We start from the raw sequence: 20,960 nt of genomic DNA on the forward strand, positions 1-20,960 counted from the left end.
CATTTTATTGACCAAAAAAATGAACCGAATAATTGAGAAAATAATCAACAATGAAAATAATTATTTAAATAGAATATACCAGCCAGGCTCAGGAACACACAGTTGTGTGTGCATGTGTATGTTTTTGGGAGTTGGTCATAAACTTCAAGGAGGTTTTGTTTTCCGCTGTGAAAAAGACCCTCTTTTTCCTGTCCTCATGCTTTCATTGTGCATGCAGCAGCTCAGGTAGCAGCTGGAAGCAGACAGGTCACCATGAGACAAAGTATCATGGGAATGAGGTGAAAAAATATATAACTGTAGTTTTAGAATTGTTTTCCACATGTCATGTATGGAATGACCACAATGAACTCTGCAAGCAGGCTACTTGATGACTACAAGCACATTAAATAGCATTTGTATCATAATGATTCATATTCAACTCCCCGCAGTTGTTGTGTTCACTGTTTGGGTTAGTTGCCTAATTTATCAGTAGTCCTGTACTGTGATTGTGGTGTCACATAGTTGGGGGTTGTCAGTTTGGTCAATGATAGAAAAGGGGTCACTTGAAGAAAAAGGCTGCTCCGGTGACGTGGCACAGACACTTGGGCTGACACCTCTGTCTCACTTGTCTTACTTCCTGTGTCTGGTGCTTGCTGACGGCACAACCCGTGGAAATTAGCACAGGGTGTTATCGACAAAGAAGAGGGAAGGCGGTGCGCTGCGGCGGCCTGTCTGCGCCACACTGGATGCTCGTCTGTCATGGCAGCACTGCAGCCTGCCACTCTGGTATGCTGCCTTTTCTTCTGGTCCTGTTGGCACTCAGCCGGGGGAGTGGACCTCTGTTACCTCTTACCACCAACACTCTGTCTGTCTGACATTGCAGTCTGCTCACTGTGTCAGAGCCACCGGCCTGCTGGATCATTCTCAACTGGGATAAATCATGTTTGAAGTATGGTCACATTAGCCTTCTGTTTAATGAACGTAACCAAAAGAACTGTCAAGGAACACTGCCAGAAAACTAAACACACTGCATCAGTGTTCCTGTTGGTCAGCTGTGTGAATCTGCCAGTAAAAGCTTAACGGAGGTGGACTCTGACCTCAAAGAAAAAGCGATTTATGAGCAAGCGGTGGTGGTGCCATGTTTAACGGATGGTTGTTACAAATTATAGGTTAGTTTATGAGTTCTACAGAGGTCATGCAAGCGTGGTGTTTGTTTTGATGAGAGAAACGGATAAATGACTGGGAGGAAATTATCTAATGTTGCAAATTGCAGCTTCTGTGTTGAATATTTCATCAAATTGGCCCCTTTATGCCTTTGGGCTACTGACTGGATTGGTACAGTGTTATCCTGACTGATCAGAACAACAGCCAAAACAATACAAATAAATTCAAAACAGTAAAACAGTTACCTCTTACATAAAACCTTGAAAATCTTGTCTTTGCTGACCTCTATTAGTGTAGGCTATACCTCTCTCCACAATGCTCAGCACTGGAGATAGGTCTGGCTTCACATACACACATTCTGCTATAAGGAGAAAAAAACCCTGCCTTGTTTACATTTCTTTAAACCAGTCACAAATATCTTGTGTGGTGTTAAGCCCAGGATGCAGTGACGGTGCTGCTGCAAAATGGTGTTGATGTGGAACTTGTTTTGGTGGAAAGCTTGCATGTCGGGAGGCGAGGTCTGGCATTCAAATGGCTATATCACCGAAAAAGAAAAGGTAGCAGCTGTTAGCTTGTTTATATTTGTACCATTAGCATTCAATGTACTAGTTTGGTGGTGCAGTGGTTAGCACTGCTGCCTCACAGAACTCAGAGGGTCATGAGTTCAAATCCCCCAGTGGCAGGGCCTTTCTGTGCAGAGTTTGCATGCCTCGTGTCTGCGTGGGTTCTCTCCGGGTTCTCTGGCTTCCTTACACAGTCCAAAGACATGCATGCTAGGTTAACTGGTGACACTAAATAGCCCGTAGGTGTGAGTGTGAGTGGTTGTCTGCGTTGAACTGGTGACTTGTCCAGGGTGAACGCCGCCTCTCGCCCAATGTCAGCTGGGATAGACTCCAGCCCCCCAGAAAATGGATGGATGATACTAATTTACTGTTTTCAGGGTAGAGGTTACAACTAGGAGGTTGGTCTTGTCTAGAAATCCAAGCTGAAATGGCCTGTAGTTCTTTGACACCAACAACATCACTGTGACATCACTGGATGCAGGAAGAACAACTTTTTTTTGCAGCAAGAGAGCTCAGCTTTCTCTGTCAATATAACATTCACTTGACTACATTTAACATGAACAGTGACTGGACATCCACAGGAAAAGTGCCAAAACTTTGATATAATATCCACACAGAGCCTTCACTTACACCTGCTGATGATGACATTTACATCACATGAATCCCACCAGATCTGCACGGAAAATATAATACTGACTTAGGTCATACGGTGTCTGTGCCAAATACCTGATGAACTCTGCTTGTCCAACATTTTGAAGATTTGAAAATCTACAGCTACTGAGAACACCTCATCTGCTGATGAAAATCCCTGAACAAGTGAGCAGGTGGACCTTGAGTTGAAATGGTTTTGTCAGTTAGCATTCTGATTGGCTCACACCGCCTCCGATGCTGACACAAATGGATAGCTTAGAGCCTGGCAGAATGAATTCTTGCATGATTTCATGAATCCAGCTGCCTCGCAAGGTAAGTAGCCAGCTAATAAACAAACATTTGGCCCCTGGGCTGTAAATTCAGTATGCTTGTCCCTATACAAGTGTGATAGATGGTACTACGTCCTTCACACTGCCAAACAGAGCCAAGATTTGTACTGCTCATGTGATGACTCAAAACCAGGTCAACTGTTTGGTGAAGATTCTTGGAGGTTCAGATGTTTAAGATGTCTTCTATAATCCTGGTACTGTGTATGGATTAGACTGGGACAGAGTCCATGCAGCTTGTGTGCAGAGCTTGTCTGAAAACATCAAATCTCAGTTCTGTATAATCTGCTGCTGTAGTTCCCCTGGTGTGGAGCAGGTGTTGGAAGGGACATTCAGCCTGAGACACACACTCGAACACACACACACACACACACACACACACACACACACACAAACACACACACACACACACACACACACCTCGCCTGAGCTCGTCTGTCTGTGAGAGCTGATTTAGTGACACCATCTGGTCTGCAGCAGCCTGTGGATGCAGAGAGTCAGAGCGGCTGTCAGAGCTGATGGATGGCTCGCTTTGGTCAGCAGAGCGCGGCGGGCCGGCACCAGGCTTCTGGCAAATAATGAAAAAAAGTGGGATTTTCTGAGGGTGTGAACGTAAATCAAGCTGGCACGTAGCAAGCTCAGTGTACAGACCACATGGTGGAGCTGGTCCTGTCAACTAACATCTGACAATATCCAACTGACAGATGAACTGAGTCACTGTAATGGCCGTGGTCATGCACCAACACACATATAATTCAACATTAAATCCTGATACTGTGATTCTTCCACACAGATCACATTGGGTCTGCCTGGGAGGTCTGATCCTGCTCCAACATACATGACAACCAATCAGCATCCAGCCTGATGTTTAACATCCTGTCAGTGTGAGGAGTTCAGGAAGATTTACCTCTCAGATCAGTGACTGAAGTGACAAAGGTAGGAGTTTCTTAGTGAGGTGGATCATCCACCTTTGATCAAAGGCTGTTAATTTTCTTTTTTTAAATAGCTTAAATTTCTTGTATAGTTCAGTCCCAATCAGTCCACTCTGTGTCAGCACTGACCTGCAAGGCTCAGGATGATTTAAACAGTAGAAGTTGTGTTGAGCCATTTTCAACCCATGAAATGACGATTTTTTTAAATTTGCGTCCTCTTTCAATGAGACTGCCATGTTGCACCATCATGTTTCTACAGAAGCCCTGGATAGACAATTCAAACAGTGGGCTTCATTCACCAACCTTAACTAATCAAGTTCCCAATAAAACTTTATAATAGCAGCCATTAAGTGAATTCATGAACACACACTTCCACTGACAATAAACTTTAAGCACACTTTTCAACCAAGATCAAGATCTAAGCAGACAATGACAGAACTACAGAAACCCTGAGGGGCAAGTGATTTAAAAATGGTTGATCTGGGGCATCGCTCAGTTGGTAGGGCGTGCGCACCATGTACTGAGGCTGTCAGTCCCCCTGCAGCGGCTGCCAGTTCGATTCCTGTCTGCAGCCCATTTGCTGCTTGTCATTCCCTCTCTCTCTGCCCCCTTCCTCTCATATCTTCAGCTGTTTTATCATTATAAAGACAAAAAACCCAAAAAATAATCTTTACAAAAATGGTTGATTCATTTTGATCTAAAGTGTTCTCTTCTTTCCTGTGAGGTTTCCACACAATAAGCTTCCTCACATTTTTGTCACCTGTCAATCAGGTGAAAAAACTGTTTTTGGGAGGTGATTTTTTTCCTGTTAAGATCATTTTTGCAATGTTTGTTGTTGTAATACACGTTTCGACCACTAGAGGCTGAAGTGCTCCATTACTACATTGTAGGAGAACTAAAAGCATTCATGTTGTCCTCCAGGTGAGTTTTCATTTCTCATTGCACTCTGAACACAAAGTACATGTATTGTGTGTTAGCAAGTTATGTAACAATATTGTCATGTATTTTATTTACTGACCAGAAATGTATTTTTAACAAAACCATGAATGCATTTACTCCTGTTTAAAACATGGGGTAGTAGTGTACTTCAGCCTCTTGTGGCCAACTTAAGTATCACAACAACAAACACAAACAAATGATTCTGATTTTCATCTGCAAAACCTTTTTTTCACCTGTTTCACAGAAAATAATAAAAAATAATAATAAGGAACTATATCCTGGAAGATCAAAAAGAAACTTTACCTGTTAACTTTACATTGCACTTGTGTTAATGTAATGTAAAGTTAACAGGTAAAGTTTCTTTTTATAAAGTGATAAGTTTGTGTGTATCTTGTTATAACAACAACAAACTCTAACAACAGACTCTTCAATAACTTGATACTGACCTGATTTTCTTCTGTAATAAACACATGAGAGGAAAACAGTTTAAATCAGAATGAGAAAATGGATCACCAGACTTTCTTCTCACTGGCCTCTCAGGGCTTCTGTAAAGATCGTGTTTGCAGGCAGATTAAATATATGCATAAATCAAATCAAAGTGAACTAAACTAAAGGACTTTACTAAGCCAACAACAACCAACTAAAAGCATAAATACATTTCAGGTTCCACAGTGTTCCATCTCTTTCATGAAGAAATTACTGGATAAGTTCACTGTGTTGACACAACAGGTTTCCAAAGCTGATTGACAATTAACTGAAAAGTTGTGTCTGTGTCTAAAGAACTCTAACATTGAGTGACAGAGTTTCTTTAACAGCTTTTAAATAACAAAACTTCCACCCGCCTGCCTCTGACCGGCTTTAGGACCCTGCGTCACGACGCATCGGGGCCAGCGGGCCATTAGCCGCTGCAGCGCTGTCCCAATGGGCACAGCGAGCAGAACTCTCCTATTTACAATAAAGCGTCTGAAGCGCAGTGAAGAAGTGAAGGTCCTTGCTCCACACTGATGAGACCAGCCTCGCTCTGAAGCGGGCGGAGGGGGGAGCACGTGCTAACTTTAGTCCTTTATAAATCTCGTGCCGCTGCTGTCCGCTTGGCACGCGCAAAGACGAGCCAGTCCCCGTCAGATGGGGTGAGGAGAGGCGCATGAAGCTCCGCAGTCCCAACGAAGATTCTCCAAGAGTTTTTTTTTTTTTTTTTTTTTTTTTTTCACTGAGCTCCTTTTAAAGGAAGAGTTTGTCAGCGTGACATCACAACTCTGTGCGGATCTTTGATTGAACGCGTCAGACAAACGTGAAGAAGTTGGCACCGTGCGTCCCCGCTGAACTCCAGGACGCGCTTGAGTTTAGATGGTGTGTAAACAACTGTGCGATCCGTGTGGCGAATAAAACGCGATGAGTCTCACACTGAGACCGTGAGGAGCCTCTGGATCCGGGCTGCTGTCGGTGAGCTGCGGTTGGAGAGCTGCGAGCGGAGCGCTCTGATGCGGTGGAGGTGTGCGGAGCCCCGCAGGCTACACGGCGGTGCGTCCCGCTGACTCTGACCTCTCAGCTGCTTCTGACTCCCCCGCTTGCATCTGTGTGTGTCACGCCCGTCTAATGTCCACGCGTCCACCTCTGGCACCACTCAGCTGCACCTTTACGCGCTCCGGCTGCGCGCTCGGCCGGGGACAGACCCCTCTGACCGAATAACGGGACTCTCTCTGTGTGGGGACAGTTGAATGGATTTTCAGGAACACTTTACTGACAGTGGGGAATTAGAACCATACCATTTTCATATAACTGTCCGGGGCCACTGGGCTCGTGTGCGTAAATGCTCTCCACTTTGACTTTTGTGCCAGAAATGCGTCTGCCTGGCGACATTTAAATCTCCTGTGTGAATATTGTATTTTTTGTTTGAGATTTGAAGCCGCAGGAGGAGAAGATGAACCTGTGTATCGTCAGTCTGCTCCTCACTCTGGATCTAGCCACCGTGGCGCTCAGTCTGTCCACATGCAGCACGCTGGACATGGAGCAGTTCAAGAAGAAGCGCATCGAGGCTATCCGGGGGCAGATCCTGAGCAAACTGAAGCTCACCAGCCCGCCGGAGGACTTTCCCGAGCCCGAGGAGGTGTCCCGGGACATCGTGGCCATTTACAACAGTACGCGGGACCTGCTGCAGGAGAAGGCGAATGAGCGCGCGGCGACGTGCGAGCGGCAGCGGAGCGAGGAGGAGTACTACGCCAAGGAGGTGCACAAGATCGACATGCAGCCCTTCTACCCGTCAGAGAGTAAGTCTGTGTGTGTGTGTGTGTGTGTGTGTGTGTGTGTGTGTAGACCCTTCGTTACTGGAGTGTGAAGTTTAAAAGTTCCAAATAGCGTTTGTTTGTGGTCACGTGTGTTTGTGATTGTGTTGGAAAATCCGTCCCATCATGCTCTGCTGGATGAGCGCAGGGGAACGCAGCCAGATAGGAGTGGGGGAGCAGAGCTGAGCTGAGCTGCAGCTCTCAGACATCAACAACTTCTCCTCCTCAGAGTGGAGCAGGGAGCAGAGAGCAGTCCATCAGCAGAGCCAGGTCAATAAATCTGCTGCTGAGCTTCATGTCAGTGACTGAATGTTTTCTGTGTTTCACTGACATGTTGAACACGAGCAGGATCTGAGAAAGACGCACTATGTTTTTGCCAAGTGAGCAAGTCTTCAGTTTGACCTGTTTTCTTCTGGTGTCTCTCCATGCAGTTAGTTGTTGCTTTTGTTCAGCCAGATTTGATTCAAATGTCTTACAGAGTTCTGCCTCCACACTCACTCCTTTATAGGGCTGGGCAATATGGCTTATAAACAATATCTCAATAGGTTTAAGTTGGACTGAGATCTACAGTACATCACCCATTCTAAAAAACTGGGACGAATCATGTCCTTTTAAAGAAATTATAAAAAATGTTCATACCAACACTAATTTCATTTTTTGGTGAAAATCTATTCTTTAAGGATTTTTATATGTACGCAGGGGTGAAAGTAATTAATTACAAATACTCAAATTACTGTAATTAAGTTGTTTTTTTGGGGGGGTACTTTTATGAGTAGGTTGTCAAGTCTGTACTTTTACTTGTACTTAAGTACACATTACAAGATGGAATCTGCTTAGTTCTTCTAGTAATCATAGTTGGGTACTGAGTACAATTTGAATTAATATCCAAACCTTTTGTCTGCTTTGTAGTAGCCAATGAAAACCAGGAGATACAGACAAAAAGCAAGACAAAACGCTGTGGCAGCACAGGTTTGGAATGGGGATGTTAATGATTAATCATTAATTAATTAATTGCTGTTAAGAATTTAAGAATTAAAAATGGATTCATGGGTATTTACTTAATAGTCATGGCATTAATAGCACCTCATTTGACATTGTTTTGTCTGGTGGAGCCATTTGTTGAATAAGGAAAATTAAACTTAGACTTAAAATGAGGAAAACCTGACCCCAAAAAAATTGAAAATAAGGGGAAAAAACATGTTTTGTAACTTATAGATCATTGGTGAATAATCGATTGTTAGTATTTTTAACTATTGGTTCAGGAAAATGCACAAATTTGCAACCCTAGTTTGGAGAGGTGACTGTGACATGAATGGTTAAAAGTAACTAATACTCTGAGTAGTTTTTGTGACAAATACTTTGCACTTTTACTTGAGTATATTTCTAACACCACTTCTTTTACTTCAAAATCCAAAACTAACAATAACAACTGATGACAGAGGTGTAAATATGTGCTATTATAATCATCAGTGTGCCAGATTTCTGTGAACTCTATCAGATTTGTACAAAAAAACAATTTAATCAGGCATAAAAGGCTTAGCTATACTCTAAGGACCCCTGTCTCATTTCCTGGTTTAAAAAAGGCAGGAATACTGCCCAAGCACTGGTAAACTTACTTTTTTTTTTAGAAAAATTCATTCAAAAATATTTCTATCAGTTGTGTGTAAACCATATAATATGTCAACTCTGTAGCCCTTCTAAATTAAAGCTAATTAAGAATTGTGCTTTTTAAATGTGTATTTTGATTAACATTAAGAGAACTCTGAGACAAATAAAAAAAGGCTGCTTGCTCCAACTATGCTGTGAAATGAATAAGTTTAACATTCTGTCAACTCTGTAAGACGTCGACTCTGTTAGATTTTTCATCCGACAGAGCTGACGTCTACAGTTAATAAAAAAATTATTCGGAGGTTGGCCAGTTTGAGTTTTTAAAATATCTTTTCCTACATAATTGAAGAGTAAAAATCAAACACCCTCAAAAAACGGTGAGTGATATATCTCAAAACATATTTTCTCTAAATAACCAACCCGTTCTCATCCCAACTCATCACATACCGATTATTTGTCACCATGCCTAAGGTGTCCTTTAGCTGGTGTTTCTTGTGCTGCCAGATCACATTAATAACTCATGGTTAACACTGTGAAACAGTCAAAGTTTTGGTACGTTTAGGCACAAAAACTGCTTGGTTAAGTTTATGATCAGAGCACGTTTGGGGTTACAATAAGCACATTACATTGCATATGTCATGTGACATCACTGCAGCAACTTGCAACAAAAAAAGTCATATAACAAAAGTCACATGTTGTATGTAACATTATGTACCCTACAACTCTTATTAATGTTTTGGTTTCACGTGGGACATGAACCCTGGCCTCCTGACTTTGTTTCCACCCCACCTCCTCCACGTTTGGACTTTCTCCATCTTTATACCACGTCAACAGCCCAGGATGTGTTATACAGCCTCGGGTGAGTTTACACTGAAGTCACCTGAAAACCCTGGTGCGTTGCTTTCAGTTGACTGTAGGAGTCGTTGACGAGCAGTGACAAACTGTCAGCATCTGATGAGTTAAGAGTGAGACCAGGCTGGAATAACATACTGTAAATTCTCAAGTGGTGCAAACATTTGATAATCAGAATATGATGCATTACTGTTAGGTAGTCAGGTACACTGTTGCTGCAAGGACCTTTTTTTTTTTTTAATAATTTGGTGAATTTAACATTTTATCTGGCTCAATGGTGGAAAGTAACTAAGTACATTTCCCAAGTACTGCACTTTACTACAAATTTGAAGGACTTGTACTTCACTTTTGATATTGTACTTCTTACTCCAGTAGATTTATTTGTTAACTTTAGTTAGTAGTTACTTTGCACATTCTTATTCATATTATTGCTACTTATGCATAATATATTCAAGACATGAATGATGATTTTTATTAATATAGATCAAGATAGAACTTAACTGATCCTCAGCGAGAAATTCACAACAGCAGGATATAAAGGGATTAAAATGAGCTTAACACATCAGTAATTGTAATATAATACATTTGCTCTGACATGGGCCATTCTGCATGAAGAGTACTTTCTTCTTAGTTCTTTAAGTAAAATTTAATGCTAATACTTTTATATTTTTACTTAAGTAGATTCTGAATGCAGGACTTTACTTGTAAATGAGTATTTCTACACTGTAGTATTGAAGCAAAACATCTGACCACCACTGGTCCTGCTGTACTCCCCGTCACTCACCTGACAGTCTGAGGTGTAAGATGCCTGCAGAGAAAACGTGGTAGCAGGATCCCAGCTGTTAAGCAGTGAACAGGACAGACTGGCTGCAGTCTGCTGCTCTGTCTGTCTCACTGTCTTCCTGTGTTTAAAACTCCACACAGCAGAATTTAAGCATCAATGCAGGGCTTGTTTTGGGCAGTGTAGGATTTGAACACAGGCACATGGTGATCGTACAAAATATTTTGGTCATTGACTGTGACACCAGCCACAGACTGCAGTGAGCTAAACACAATGTGATGATATTGTCTTCAGATTTCTAAATGTAGCGGTGGTACTGACGTCAGAAGGGTGGCATCATGACCGTGACAACTGCTAGAGACAAGTTGTTATTGTACTGAGTATTGTGAGCAGTTAGACAGAGAACACAATGATCCAGGATTTGCTCTGTAACTCAATTTAAGACTGGCCAAGTTGTTATCTTGACCTTTATTTGCACAAGTTTGAAGATCTTTTATCCCAGCAGTTCATCTTTTCTTTCAGAGTCTTGTATTGTCAAGCAGGATCCAAGTTTAATGTGATATGTAATGAGTTAAAGGTAGGCATTATCATCACTAAGAAGCACAACATACAAGCTCAGTAACTGTTTATGGTTTCACCAAAAGGAATGTGTTCATTTCAGGTTGAGACTTTCACTCTGTTTTCAGTATCAGTCAGTTCACTTTGATTTTTTGGCCTGACAGTTTTGAGTCACCTCTGTGAATCTGTTAAGACACACTCATGACTCACTTATTAACTTGGAATCCCCTGTAACTCTTTTATGTTAACCGTTAAAACTCATCAACTTGTTTAGGAGTGGTTTTCCTGGAATACATTTTCAGCACCAGGTGATGTAATAACATGACATCGATCTTTGGTGTTACTAGGATTTGTCTCTGTGGAAATTTTAAGATTTTTCTGTGTAAAATTGGTGGAGCACCCCATTGCTTCAAACTGTGACACTGTATGTACTCCTGTGGTGTCATTTCTGGGGGCGGATGTTTATGTTTTATTTATGTTTTAATATGCTGTCGAAGTCAGGTGACATAGTATAACAAACGAGGAAGTTCACATATGGAGGAAGTGGGATGGATGGATGGGTCAAACAAACAGGAGACCAGGCTTCATGTCTTGTGTGAAACCAAAAGTCAATATTAAATTATGCAAGTTATGTTATGTATGTTAACTCAGGTAAATAATGTACTTTTTAAAACCCAAACCATGATCTGTTCCTACACCGGACCTTTTTGTGCCTGTAGTAAGTAGTTTTTAAAAGTCGTTGCATTTCAATCAGGAGAGACTGGGGTTAAAAAAAATGGTTTATTGACACGTGCATGAGATATGAAACATGAAAAATCTTTGGCGGTTAGACCCCATTGAGGTGAAACAATATGTATATATATAAATGGGGGTGATGACGCTGTAGTGAAGAGAACCCCCCGGGGTCTAGACACTGGTGGTGGTGGTGAAGAGGTGCAAAGCAGAGACTGGTGAGGTGAAGTGGCTCTGGACTCCTGCTGCCTGGACCTGAAGACTGGAGGAGAGGGTGTCAGGGAGGATCGAGGTGAACATCTTCTGCTACCTGGGTCCAATGACTGGAGGAGAGAGGGGTGGAGGAAGGTCACACAACTGACTAAATGACAACAAAGACAGAGGCGACTTAAAGTTTTGGCAGCAGCAAATTGACTGGCTACCAAGACCGTGGCAAAATCTGATTGGATAGTAAAGAGGAAGGTGAACGCCCACAATCAGCTGATTAGAGGGAATAGGAGGAGAGAGCTGGAGTAAAGGAAAGTTGTGAATGAAGGCAGTGTAACATAAGATCTTCCTGATTGAACTTACGCTGAGCTTCATTATTGCTAACATGACCATGTGCACCTGCAAAACCAACACATATTCATACCTGAATGACAGAATAGGTTGATTGTCAATGGGGGTTCTAATAGAATAGGTTTACAGGTTTTAATGTTCATAAAACACATTTTTCTTACACTGGCATTTTTGCAGCTCCTTTATTCACCCTCTGTCTGCACTGCCCACCGTGACTGACCAGGTATTCAGTGGGCAGGATGGTCACCTATCTAAAGGTGGTGTTAAGCCCTTAGTGACATCACAAGGGGAGGCATGTCTTACTGGAACACACATTTCCTAAAAGGGGAGCAAGCAAAAAAGGGAAATAATGGCAGTTTCTCATATTTTGAGTTCTTTAAAGACACTAGTCACGCATATTTTTGTTGGAAAAAAAAGAAAAAGTACATTTTGCATAATATGTGACCTTTCAGATAATATAATCATGACTGCTTTTCATTAGAGCATCATGGGAATTCCTATCATTCCCCAGGTCTTAGCATTAGGTTTGGGCAATGGGGTGAATATATCACCCATCAGCAATGGGCTGAATCCATCACTGGTTGGTTTTTTGCCTGATTTCTGGGGCAATATTTGTTATTTTATTTTGCTAATGTAATGGTCTGCAGAGTGACTAACTCTAGTTAGCAGTAGCGGTTAGCCCCGAGACTGCGTGGTTATGCTCTTAAAATCGACTAAACCCGGGGTTAAAAGCAGCCAGTGTGAAAGGGGGCTAAAAGGGCTAAAAGATTAGACAAAGAAGACAATTAGTCAGGTTAAAGAAGTCACCTGTGTAGGTTGTACAGAGGCTTGAACCCAGAGCTACAAGAAGGGCGATGTGAATCATATAACCCTGGGCTTAAATTAACCCTGGGTTAACAATGTGTGTGTAAAAAGGGGTTTAGTTATCCCAAGGTTAACTCTTATCCCAGGGCTAAGAATATGCAGTGTGAAAAGCCCTAGGATGTGATTGAAAGACCTGTCAGTCTGTGTGTGTGCAGTGTGTTGATGCTGTTTCATATATGCATTTGAAACCCCGTAGAGTCTGCAGCCATGTTTGTGTAATAATCCTTTAAGTCGAGGGTGTGGGTTCAGTCCTCTGCTGACAGCTCCTGACCTTTGACCTCCATGTGGGGAAGATGAATTTCTCCTCCAGTACATCAAAGAAACATCAGAAGAAAGGCCCGGCAGCAGAAACTAAATAATCATATTAGATGAAACTGCGGTGCCATTAACCCCGATATGGTTTTCCCCTCCACATCAGAAATGTGAGCTCATGAAGTGAAGCAAAAATAAATTAGCGCGGCGTTTTGTATGCCCCGAGGTGTATTTTGCATTAAATGTTATGCTTGGCCCTGCCTCTTGTGTAAATACCTTAAATATGAATAGATGTGGCCTGATGCCAAGTGCAGTCAGGAAAGCATTTAGAGGGTATAAATAATACTGAGTCAACACGCAGGGAGGAAGGAGGCCAGAATTGATTCCCATTCATGTGAACTGGTGACACTGGCCAGGTCCTCACATCTGGAGACGGATTCTGACAGGAGAGAGATCAAGCAGTGAACCCTTCAGCTCCGGCTCTGTTTATTTAGTCTCTTTCACTTGATGTGAGAGCGTTGCTGTGAAAGTGAGTATCACACACACACACACACACACACACACACACACATACTGCACAGGGTATCGGCCTTATTTGGTTGGGCGCCAGGAAGTCCTCAGAGGCAGCAATGTGGGGCACAATGGGCCTGGAAGCTTAACAGAAATTCTGGGCAGTGGGGTGAGGAGGGTGAGGAGGGGTGAGTATGGAAGGCGTTGGAGACACTGTCCCAGGTCTCACAGTCATATATTTAAACCCAGTTAGCTGTGAGGCATTGTGTGTGTGTGTGTGTGTGTGTGTGTGTGTGTGTGTACCCTGCCTGCCACTCGCTCCATGGAAAATTCCAGCCGGAGAGACGCTCAGTCGCTGGGCTCTGGACGGCTGGAAGGAAGACCCCTCCAACCACCACCACCACCTCCCCTCAGCCCACCCCAGTCCTATTCCTTCCCATCCTGCCCTTCTGTCAGTCTGCTGGCATTTATCTGCAGCAGCTCACATGGCTGCTAATAACTGACATCACAAGTTAAAGGGGAATTCAACCAATTTTGCACACAAATGTCATGAGGAGTTCTACGCAGTCTGTGAAAACAGTTGTCTGGCTCTTGAAGAGCTTCGTCAAGCCAAAATAACCCCCAGATGATGTCATCATGAAGTCATGTTTAAACCCTGCATCACTGGAGTACCCCCTTTAAAGGAAGAGTTCACCCTAAGATCAAAAAATATGTATGTCATCTGTAGAGCTCCATCTAGATAGTTTTGGTGTGAGTTGCAGAGTTTTGGAGATATCAAGATGTCTGTTTTCTCTCCAACAGAGGTATCAAAAGTACACACGTTTTTTACTCAAGTACGAGTACAGGTACTTGAGTAAAAACTACTGTGGTGAAAGCAGAAGTACTGATTCAACTTTTTTTAGTCAAGTAAAAGTAGAAAAAGTGCAATAAAAAAAAGTTTCTCTCTTTGTTGTCTTGTTATGTCTGTTTCATCTTCTACATTGTTTTCATTGTTTTTCTTTTACATTGTTTTTCTTTTGTTTTGTCTCGTTACATCTTTTTTGTCTTGTTATGTCTTGTTAGGTTTTGTTACATCTTGTTACATCTTTTGCATCTTTTTAGGTCTTTTTTGTCTTTTTATGTTGTTTTCATCTTGTTACATTTTCTTATATCTTGTTTCAGCTTGTGTCTTTTGCATTGTTTTTGTCTTGTTCCATCTTTTAAATCTTGTTACAGCTTTTATGTTCCGTTACTGCTTCCATGTTGATTGCCATCTACTTTCTATCTTTACTTTGTAGTTACATCTTTCGTGCATGGTATGTACTGATGGATACACCAATGAATTTATGTGGGAAAGGCAGTGCACAATTACACATAATAAAAAATAAGCAATAATTCAAATAACAAGCCTGTTTTAAAAATATAAGGAGTAGGAAGTACAAATATCTGTGTTAAAATGTAGGGAGTAAAACTAAAAAGTTGCTAGAAAAATAAATACTAAGGTAAAGTACCTGAAAAATCTGAAGCACAGCAAAGTATTTGTATTTTGTTAGTAACAAAGTATTTGTACTTTGTTACTTCCAACCTCTTCTCTCCAATATAATGGAGCAAGATGATGCTCAGGTTGTGGTGCTCAAAGCACCAAAACTTCATTTAAAAAACTAAACAACAATGTCTCTGGCCAGAAATCATGACTCGGTTCCTTAGAATAATCCCCAGACCTTGTTTTTGAGTGGTTTCATAAAAGCACTACTTTCTTTCTACCAGACTATGCCTGTCAATCATATGTATCACTGCACTAACTAACTCAGTGGTGCTAATGTTACTCATGGAGGATGCCGTCAGTGTTATCATGTTGTGCAGTCATGAGCACGAACCTCTTGTCCATGAGTAGATGCACACAGCTATCTGGTTTGTGGGTGTAGTTCAGTAGAAAGAAAGTAGTTCCTACCTGAAACTCCTCACAAGGTGAGTGGTTTATCTTCATGGTTAATGGTTCATGGATCATGATTGATGTTGTGTAGAGCTGACATCTTGTGTTTGATTGGTTGTTATGTTCTTGTCCGACCAAATTCTCATTGGTTAGATTGTCGCTGGTGTTACTTTAATAAGGAGAGAATCTTCGTAATCCATTATTGCAGAGGGAGAGGCTGTTTACTGAACATTTACTGGCTCCAAACTAATTGACACCATGTCCATGTACCAGCAATGTTACGTCGGCTCCCATTCTCAGAGGAGAGGAGAGCTGAGTGGATAAAAAGTTAGTTTTGATGACAACATGCATGTGTGGATTTTACTGAGTGCTTTCTTAACGAGCGCCGGCTGGTAACGGTACTTGCTCAATGATGGATAAATACCAGCTGTTTGTGACCTGACTTCAACCTTGGAGGCTGTGAGATTTGTTTTTGTTTTATATTGTTTTGGTGTTTATTTTGTAGGTCATTCTGTTGAATTTGCCGCTAACATGTTGCCAATGTGGCTGCTCCCGGCTGCAGGCTGGGGAAATCTTGGACTAATGTTGTAATATTGAGGGACAGTTAAAAAAAACACTGTCAACTTTAAACCTCATTTGAAGCCAACTAAATATTGACAGTAGTAGGTCAGATGCCAGAAACTTTTTTATCTAACTTTCTGTGGAAGTTTATGCCGCAGCATGAGCGGAGTCAGCTGTGGTTTTGTATGGAAGTGTGATCCTCGTTACTGCTGTATGTAATGCTAATTTACTTGACAGACCTGCCCTGGGGGTCATGATATAGCTACATGAGAAAAAAAAAGATCAAACTGCAGGAATTCATGTGCTTGGCAACATTGTGTAACTTTGATTAGAACCCATTCAGGATACCAGGTAGTCAGGACAGCAGGAATTTTAGTTAACCAAGATTTTCTTTGTTTGACTACATCCTTACTGTTAGAGCACGGTATAATATAATGGAGATAAGACAGATATCTCTATGGCTGATATCTCCAAAACTATCTAGATGGATTGTAAGGTTGATCCAGTACAACTTTCTGAAAATTTTGATGTAACTTCATTCATAGTTCTGTATAGAGACTTTTGTATAAACTGTGATTTTAGTTAACATGCAAATCAAAATTTTGACGCCCTCCTTCGGGGGGCCTGGACCCCAGGTTGGGAACCAATGCACTGTTGCGTTCATCCTCTGTATGTAATTGTTTGTGTTTTACGAACGGCCAGGTCATACAACAATGATAGCGATGATACATATAACAATTTTGACGTAGCTCTCTGTGTTGTGGCCAGAGTGTGTTGCTCAAACTGGTGGCTTTTTATTAGTTTCAGATATCAGATATTTGAAGACCTTGGACACACTGGACATATTGTGTTGTCATCAGAGTCAAAATTTTCACCTTTAGTTTAAAAATGTGCTTGTAAAGTGGTGTTTTGCAGGAACTCATGAACAGGAAGCAGTAATAACGATGAAGTCTACAAACAGTTTGACCTTTTATGAGAAAACCTCTCTGATCACAGCTGTAGTTAGATGCTGCACAATCTTCAATTATAATTATTTAAGTTTATCTTGATGAGTGTATCAGGAGTGCTGCCTCTGTATATGTGTGTATGTGTCTGTGTGTGTGTGTGTGTGTGTGTGTGTGTGTGTGTGTGTGTGTGTGTGTGTGTGTTTGAATGGCTGTGTGTGCCTCAGCTATAAAACTGAGTCTTAATAGAGCTGGCTGGCTGACACAGAGTTTGGCTGTTTATGTGGCTGTAATGGAGCTGAGTGGACAGAATGCCTGTGTGTCCTCCAGCTGATTGTGCATCTCTGGAGAGCTTTTAGACATTCAGCTTCCTCCACACTGACCCCACTGTGTGCTCTGGCTGGATGTCTACACAACCCTGTCTCAACAACTCACTAGTTCACATTTCACAAAGAAGTCATGGATTTGTCCTCATTATAATTTGTCTCTTTATTGATGATGACAGCTAACATTCACACATCATCTTGTGTCCTACAGTGAGGAGTGCAGCAGGGTCAGCGCTGGGTTTGTGTTCCAGCAGTATATGATTTGGAGGTTCCGAATGATACAAAGAGTATTCAGTGTCTCTGAAGGAAGTGATGGTGTTCATATTAAACAGTGCAGTCAGTGTAAATAAGGATGTGAAGGTCACACCAGTGCTTCACACTCATACTGAAATGCTTTATTCACCTAATATTTTATACAGTCTTGACCTGCTCTGTATGAAAAGTGCTCTGAGATAACTTGGTGCTCTATAATTGTAATTGACTTGATCAAATCATTACTGTTTTTCCAAATACAGCTGAATATTCTTTAGAATGTATTCATAGCAAATTAAATCATTAAAATATGCTGCAGGGGGTTGATAGCTTTCTATCGTTTTTTTTCTTAATAATGAAAACCATTAGAATTCACTGAAACTGACATAAAATTGGTTTGAGCACAAATTCATACTCAAAAGATTGATATGACCTTAATTATAGGGTAGCTAGTGTGGATATTGCAGGAATAATCTGTTTTTAGGAGCTAAATTTGGTGGCCAAAGTACATTTTTGGTGTGCTGCATGAAAATAAAAGATAATGCAACTGATGATGCTTGTCCATTATAGTGAATAGTAATGTGGTCTTGCTGAGCTCGACTTCTTGACTCGTTGAGGAAACAGGCACCTATACATGTGCATTACGTCCTGTCAGGTTCTACACACTTAAACTCCTGCTTACTTTCTCTCACACACACATTTTTGATGGTTTTTCCTTTTTTTTTTTTTTTTTACAGTGCACCTTTTGTGTCTGTGGTTCCTCTGTGAGGATCACGTCAGCAGTTTCAGTCGACTTAGTGAGTCAGTCAGTAGCATCAACATGTAGCTAGCCATCATCAGGTGCTTTTTACTGTTTTTGTGGAACCTTGTACTAAAAGGTGTGAAGCAGGACTGCAACTAACATTTATTTTCATTGTCAATTAATCGGTTGATTATTTCCTTGATTAATCGATTAATTGTTGTTTTAAAATGTCAGAAAGAGGTGAAACATATCAATCAGTGTTTCCCACAGCCTAAGATGCTGGCCTCACAACCTAAACATATTCAATTTACTGTCAGAAAGGAGTAAAAATAAAACAAAAAATATTTACATTTAAAAAGCTAAAGACTTTTTTCCTCAAATTACTCAGAGTAATTACACATCATCATAAATTTTAAGAATAAAAGTCAAAATTGTCTGATTTCAGCATCTTAAATGTGAATATTTTCTGGTTTCTGTCCTCCTCTCTGACAGTAAACTGAATATCTTTGGGTTATGGACAAAACAAGACATTTGAGGACGTCATCCTGTGCTTTGGGAAATGTTATTTGGGAATCAGTATTTTTCACCATCTTATGACATTTTATGGGACAAACAACTAATTGAATAATCAAGAAAATAGTCCACAAATTATTCAACAATGAAGATAATCATTAGTTGCAGCCCTCACTGACAGTATAGGGATAAAACTTGGTGACCACAGGGGGCCACCTACATGATATATCTGGAGGCCACACAGACTTTTTATTGCCACAGGCCATCAGGCCATGGCTGAATTTGGACCCTGATTTTTAAAAATCTGTTCTTCAATCAAGTAAGCAGCAGCACTGTCTTGTGATCAGGACAAAAAGGAGCAAAAAGTTTTCATACACCCCACCCCTGCTGGATTGTCAGGTTCTTACCTGTCTTGTTCTTTGAGGCAGAATAAATTCCTTCCTTCCTGTTAAACTGAAACACATAACACACAATCAGTCTTTGCCAGGCTGGTTGTGTTTTTCACATTTCCCAGAGTTCTCTCCTGCTGCCTGCTGCATGTTGGTAGACCAGCACAACTTGTTACCTCTGCACTTCATTTTGTTTTAAGCAGAGTTGAGGATTGGATCAGATTACTTTGAACGATGTAGTCAGTTACTGAATACAAATTACATTGCTATTTTTGTTGTAGTAACTTCATTCATTGAATGACAAAAACATGTAACCTAATCTGAATACTTTTGGATTACTTTTGGAGATATTACACCTTACATTAAAAATGTGGACACAGTCATAACAGAGTTCCACAAATATTCTTATATCTAAAAACATCTTCATTGCAATTATTTTTGCACAGGGTTCTTTTTTGTGGAGATCTTGTCTAAGGAACCCCATAAGTCAGATGTGCTTTTCATGAGTTCATAGAGCATTGTTTATTATGAAACAGAGTTTCAGAATTTTAAAATTGTAATCAAAATGTAATCAAGTAATCTTTGGCAATGTAAATATATTCTAATTACACATATTTCAAATGTGATCTGGGCTGATTATAGTTACATGTAATCCATTGCTACTCAGGCCTGGCACAGTTTACACCACTGATCATGTGTAGAGGGCCTCAGCTGCAGAACACTAACCTTCCATAATTACCAATTTACAGAATTCTGAGGAAAATATGATTTAGAAAACTACCTAACTCCCTCCACACTTTTTGTTTTTTGTGTTGGGTGGAATGTGTTTCTCAGTGTCCTTCATACTCGGATATTGTTGACTTTGTCACTCACACACTGACAGATTGATGCTGTTCATGACCTCTGCACAACAAGTCAAAGTATCAGAGTTGTGTTGTTCCTGGGCTGTGCACAGATCGTGGGTGTAACAGTGTGAAACATCCTGATAACACAGATCTGTCCTTGAAGGCAGACAGGCAGCTTGGCATGGCTCAACACACTCTGCCTGCTCCCCTCAGTCGCTGATAAAACCTCCTTCTTCGCAGCCAGTGTTTGTCTTTAATGATGTGTGGCATCTGATTTACACTGCTGTTTGCTTTGGAATCGCCCTGGAAACACACACACACTCACATTACAGCACAAATCCTGCAGCAGAGCATCTGACAGTGACACAGAGTGGCCGCTGCAGTAAATATCCTGTCAGAACACTAATAAGCTTGGCACAGATTTCAAACAGCATGTAAAGAAAGGCTGTTTGTTACAGGGAGTGAACATGGTGAGCCAAAGATTTACTGCTTATTTACAAAGCAAATGTGGACCACATGTTGCCCTCTGCTTTTATTTAGTGAGCTGAATTCAAAGGCAGTAATTAGCTCCCCATCAGGTAACAATTCACCACATTACACACAGTGGACCTGTTTTTTAACAGCATTTGTGTGGAGAAAAACACATTCAAAGCATTACGTTTGAGTTTTCAAACAGTTTAGTTTACAGCATAAGAATAAATCTGCTTGAAGAATGAAAAGTCTGGCGATCTCATATGTGGTGGACTGTTGTCTGGTCAGGTATTAGCAGTAAGAAGAGACATTCCTGTGGTGTCTAAATTGCCAAGAGGGTGCAGGACACAAAGTGTTGTTTGGCACAAGTTTCAGATTAAGGCCTTTATAGAGGCTTCAGGAAGGACGTGTCACTGTTTTAATAGGAAGCAGAGAGACTGAGAGGAGTAGCCCG

The 20,960-nt window shown here is 41.2% G+C and overlaps 1 protein-coding gene across 1 annotated transcript in view; it reads left to right on the plus strand.

Annotated features, from left to right (window-relative positions):
* Window positions 1-5,289: 5,289 nt before the first annotated feature.
* tgfb2 (transforming growth factor, beta 2) overlaps window positions 5,290-20,960 on the plus strand; it is a 64,528-nt gene continuing 48,857 nt past the window's right edge. The window contains exon 1 of the mRNA XM_084726003.1: window positions 5,290-6,821. Within this exon, the coding sequence (XP_084582129.1) occupies window positions 6,476-6,821 (346 nt within the window). The 5' untranslated portion in view covers window positions 5,290-6,475. The remainder of the gene's footprint in view (window positions 6,822-20,960) is intronic.

The sequence above is a fragment of the Lutjanus erythropterus genome, chromosome 9 (genome assembly GCF_056507025.1).
Source record: "Lutjanus erythropterus isolate fLutEry1 chromosome 9, fLutEry1.hap2, whole genome shotgun sequence".
NCBI classification, from domain to species: Eukaryota; Metazoa; Chordata; class Actinopteri; order Lutjaniformes; family Lutjanidae; genus Lutjanus; species Lutjanus erythropterus.